Source organism: Temnothorax longispinosus, unplaced genomic scaffold (assembly GCF_030848805.1).
Source record: "Temnothorax longispinosus isolate EJ_2023e unplaced genomic scaffold, Tlon_JGU_v1 HiC_scaffold_352, whole genome shotgun sequence".
Taxonomy (NCBI): domain Eukaryota; kingdom Metazoa; phylum Arthropoda; class Insecta; order Hymenoptera; family Formicidae; genus Temnothorax; species Temnothorax longispinosus.
Window position 1 is genome coordinate 1 of NW_027270179.1, and position 4,970 is coordinate 4,970.

General features: G+C 37.0%; 1 protein-coding gene across 3 annotated transcripts; it reads right to left on the bottom strand.

Moving 5' to 3' along the window:
- Positions 1-81: 81 nt before the first annotated feature.
- Positions 82-4,425, bottom strand: LOC139824398 (uncharacterized). Of its 3 annotated transcripts, XM_071796931.1 has the most exons (6): positions 4,093-4,425; positions 3,831-3,993; positions 3,194-3,658; positions 3,038-3,102; positions 1,404-1,479; positions 82-776 (listed from the first exon to the last, which is right to left on the bottom strand). In XM_071796931.1, the coding sequence occupies exons 1-3, from the start codon at positions 4,115-4,117 to the stop codon at positions 3,328-3,330; spliced, it is 519 nt and encodes a 172-aa protein (XP_071653032.1). In that variant the 5' UTR covers positions 4,118-4,425; the 3' UTR covers positions 82-776; positions 1,404-1,479; positions 3,038-3,102; positions 3,194-3,327. The 3 variants fall into 3 exon arrangements, with proteins under 3 accessions (XP_071653032.1, XP_071653031.1, XP_071653030.1); XM_071796930.1 differs by lacking the exon at positions 1,404-1,479; XM_071796929.1 differs by lacking the exons at positions 82-776; positions 1,404-1,479 and having other exon boundaries at positions 1,497-3,102.
- Between the last annotated feature and the right edge of the window lie 545 nt (positions 4,426-4,970).

The following is a 4,970-nucleotide window of genomic DNA, read 5'->3' on the forward strand; positions in this document are numbered from 1 at the left end:
TTATTAAGAACATTAAGGGGATCCTGCAGGCCGTATGATTTACCGACATTATCGTTTTTCGATGGATCTTTAATTGGCTTTACAGAATTGCTGATAGTTTTTGGTCTAGAATTAAAGTACGCACAAAAATCTAGGGCAGAAAACGCGATTTTATATCAAAAACGCCAAAAAATTAAAAATGTTACTTATTTGGGCACATACGCAGCTGTCACCTAACGACAATATTTGCTTAAAACAAAAATTCTGCAGTTTATACATACATAATTTTTATCATCTGCCCTTGGGAAAACATGTAGGAATAATATCGTGCAAGTAGAAGTAAGATTCAATGCGTACAAAAAAAGATCCATCGAAAAATTATTTTAGTAATGCAAATACGGATGCAAATGACAAGAAGAGCAGCAACAGTAGTTGCCGGATCTTGCGAGAGATGGCGAGCAATCGAAAAAAGGACAGATGTCATTTCGTTAGACAAAGACAGATATAAGGAAAACAAAATTAGAAAGGTTGACATTATCGACATCGAGGAAGTTCGCCAGTCACTGCAGGATCCCCTTAACTTCTTTATAAATGTATAATTTACTAATCGTTTTAATAATTACTTACTAGTAAATCTGATATCGCCGTGTAACTAAACTCTCATTATATGCTCTCTTATAGGTCTAGGTTGTCAGCCCTCCTCCTCCTCCTCCTTCTCGCCACCCGTCGCACCGGCACAGGACACGCGCAGAACCATAAGGCCACTGCCCAATATTCCACGATCGACAGCGAAGTAACTGTAATAATACAATCGTGACATTTTATTAGAGACTCGCGAAATGAAACGATCGACGTGCGTACTGCGTACTACGGCGTGGGCGCACTTCCACACCGAGCTGACCGAGCTGCTTTCTCCGCTGAACGCAGACAACTTCATACCGACGCCGCGCGGATACCTACAACGCGAGTCGAATCAACGGCCAAATTAAAACGAGCAAAACGTTTGAAAATATACGAGTCAGGCTTGCGATACAGCTCGAGCGCGTAAAATTCCGCGAGATGCGAATCCAATTAAACGGTCGACACATATGTATATCGTGCATCACTACGCCTCGTTTATTCTAAATCACTCGATTCGCGTACTCTGTTGTTCACATTAAATCCCACGATGATCTGACGATTCGCGATTATACGCTGCGTTCTCGAAACACGAAAGCGGCAGCCAAATTATAGTCGCAGATCAATGATTTACCGGAATACGTTCGAGGATCCTTTCAGAGACAATCGTCGTCCATTAAATAAATCACGACGAAACGTTAGTCCAGCACTCCGACCGTCTTCTCACTCTCCTGTGTACGATAATAGTCCATTCATCGAAATATAAAAGAAACGGAATATTCGACGTACATTAATTCAGTATTCACCTCTCACTCCGATTCCTGTTTTCCTGTAAACCGCGCGAGGAGCGTGGCGCGTCCCGTCCATCATCAACGACCAGCACTTATTCGGCCACGTTCGTGAATCGCCGCCGCGAACCGCGCAAACGACGAAAATCAGACGGTCGCGCAAGCCGCAAACAGGATAATAAGCGGTGATGGTTAAGGTGATTGGGCCATCAGAGAATGTCAAAGAAAAAAATCCGAATTAAAAATATGTTCTAAAGAAAACCTAAATACGCTTAAATTTGCAATTTTGAGAAGATCTGACGTCTAGTTTTTGAGATATTAAATCTCAAAGTTGGCATTTTTAACATAGGTTGTATGGGAAATTGTACCGAAAACATACATTTTTCGAGAATTTCACTCACTGTCTGTAAAGAAACAAGTTCAAAAAACTGAAAATAACATTATTTGATTCTTCTAGCACTTGTTAAGTATAAGACAAAACGACATTGACGTGTAATAAGGCCAAAAATTCAATCAAAAGTTGATGAATTGTCGCGTTTCTTGTCGGCCTTTCGATCAGCTGTACGCGACGTGAACATGTGGTAACGCTGCACCGTGTAGTGTTTTCTTTCCACAGCACTATTCTCTTGCAAGCAAATCTCTCATTATCGAAATTGTTTGATACCTTCTATTATTTTTCAACGTAAACACAATACATAACCTCACGCGAACACATGGCACTGGCATGATAGCTGCCTACAGCGAAAGAGATGCAGATGCAAATGTCGCGACATTTCTCTTGTACGAATGTCAACTGAAGTCAAATCTTGAACTGTTTACATTTATCAGTAGATAAATTGATACATAATCGAATGAAAAGTTACATTATAAAACCTTCAGATTTACCAAAGTATATTATTTTTGATGATTTTTGCTCGCTGAAAATAAGCGTCAATAAGCGTCGAGCGTCAACGTGAAATGGCACTTTTCAAAGCACAGCTTTGCATATATTTGAAGCAATTTTTTGCTGCTTTGTGTACTTTTCCTTATGAAGTTCAAACACGTGGCTTTGTATATCTGTAAAAAATCTTTTTTGGCCTTTTTTCCCTTTCCTTGAGAGGGTTCAACTCAGTAAAGAATTTTTCAAATATCTCTTTTAGAATTCTTTAATCAATCATTATTTACTAAAAAATAGAGTTCTACAAAAAATTATGTATTTAACCCTTTCGTTGGCAGAGAGAATTCGACAAAAAGTGCCAAAAATGGCAGGAAAATTTTTTATCCTGAAAATTTGTACCCTGGGGTTTTTGAGGGCCCCTGATTACGAATCTGAACTTAAAATTCAAAAATTCAAAATGGTAAATTTCATCCCAATTAAGTAATTTTTTGCATTTTTATCCGCTATTTTGGATCCGCCATTTTGAATTTGCAAATTTTGAATTCAGATTCGTAATCAGCGACCCCAAAAACTCCCGTGTAAGACTTGGATGCCAAATCGAAGCAAGTTATAGGAAAAAAAGGTTGACGCACTTTTGCGTCAATGCCACACAGGGCACGGAAAAATTTGACGCACTTTTGCGTCAATGCCAACGAAGGGGTTAAGGATTAATCTTAATGATAAATTTGCATAATTAGCAAGTCCAATTACTGATCGTTTAGTAAAAATAACCTACATGTTATTGGTTAAATTTTTTACAACAACACAAGGTCCCGCATGGCCAGCCTTAAGAGGAGCAACCTACAAACATAAACATGTTTAAGTTTACGAAATACATTTACAATTATTTCTATTTACCATATTCGATTACAGGAATAGTTTATACACTCACAGGTTCCCATTCGTTGAGATGTGAATCATAGGCTTCCACTAGTGTGAGATATATATATTGTTGGCCGTCATCTCCTCCCACGGCCATAAGTTGGTCACCTAATACGCACACACCAAATCCACTCCGGGGCACACTCATTGGCGCAACCATAGTCCACGTATCGGTTTTAGGATCATATCTATATTGTTACATCGCATTATATATAACTTGAAAGTTTTAACATATAATGTAACAGCGGCTTTATACCTTTCTACACATTCCAATGTGCTAGTTTCATTGAGATTGGTAAGTGAACCGTCGTAACCACCGAGTGCATAAAGACAACCATTCACTACTCCTACGCCTACGTCGTCTCGTCTCTTCGACATAGGTGCGCACGGTGTCCATTTGTTCGTGTGCGGATCGTAACATTCTACTGTATTTAAGCAGGAACAGTAATCTGATGCTCCTCCTACGGCATACAATCTAAAACATCATAAAAAATTTAATATCAAATTTATTAAAAAAAATTTAATATTTAATAAGATTTAAAGTTAATAAAATAATATTTATACGAAGACACGTACTAAGAAGGAAATTAAAATAATTGAAAACAAATATGACATATAAATTTAATAATTTATCTGTAAAGACTTACTTATCATTTAACACAGCTACACCGATTCCAGATCTTTGTACGGACATTGGACATATTGAACTCCACTGACCTGTTCCTGGATCCCATCTCTCTACCGCATTAAGAAAACAACGACCGTCGTAACCACCAACAGCATATAAAAGTCCACCTAAGACTGCCACTCCTGAGAAAGAATATTATAACGTATTTGCTAGGGTTTGATTATGAATAAATGAAATAAACTGCACATTAATTTTGCAAATTCTCATGCATTTGCACATACCTAATTCTTGTCGATGAACATTCATAGGTGGTAGAGTGCTCCACGTAAGAGTGGAAAAATCGAAGCATTCTACTGTGTTCAATGTTTTTGAACCGTCTTCACCGCCCACAAAAATTAATTTTTTATCGACTACTACTACGCCAAATTGACATCTTCTTCCGCTTATGAGCGATTCAGATGACCAGGGTTTATCGCAAAATTCATCTAGAGATCGCCAGGCATTATCGCGTAATGAAAATGCCTCTACAGATGGTGCATCTAGAAAGTACGTTGCAAATTATTTCGCTTGAAAAAAGTTAAATAGTGCGACAATATTGGCATAATCTAATTTTCTTTACATTAATCGTGATCGATTAATTATCAGTTATGCGATTATTATTAAATAAATGTGTATGTGCGTATGTGAGTGTCAGCAGAGATATGGCCGTATGGGCGACTATTCCAGCTGCTCAACGCCATATTTTACACAAAGAAGAAAAAGAAGAATACTGCAGAAGTGATGAACCGTGGAGTCTTTATCTCTGCTGACAAAAAAAAAATCAATATTTTTAACACAAATTAAAAAGCTTCAATATTTATTATAATAATTATTATTAGAATTATTATAATAAGATTGTACTGACAAAAAGGCAAAAGACAATTTTAATGTATGCAAGCTTATGCTAGCACTTACTGCTAAGAATTACTTCATATTGACAATTGTGTTTATCTACATTTGTTAAAATGTTATAAATTGTTTCATTTTAATCAAATACATAATTTTTATTGCCACTTTAACGAATGGTAAGATATTGTAAGATCTGAGAAGATATAATTAGAGTGATTGATGATTACTTGCAGCAAATTTAATAACAATCTCTGATACACAATTTCGTATT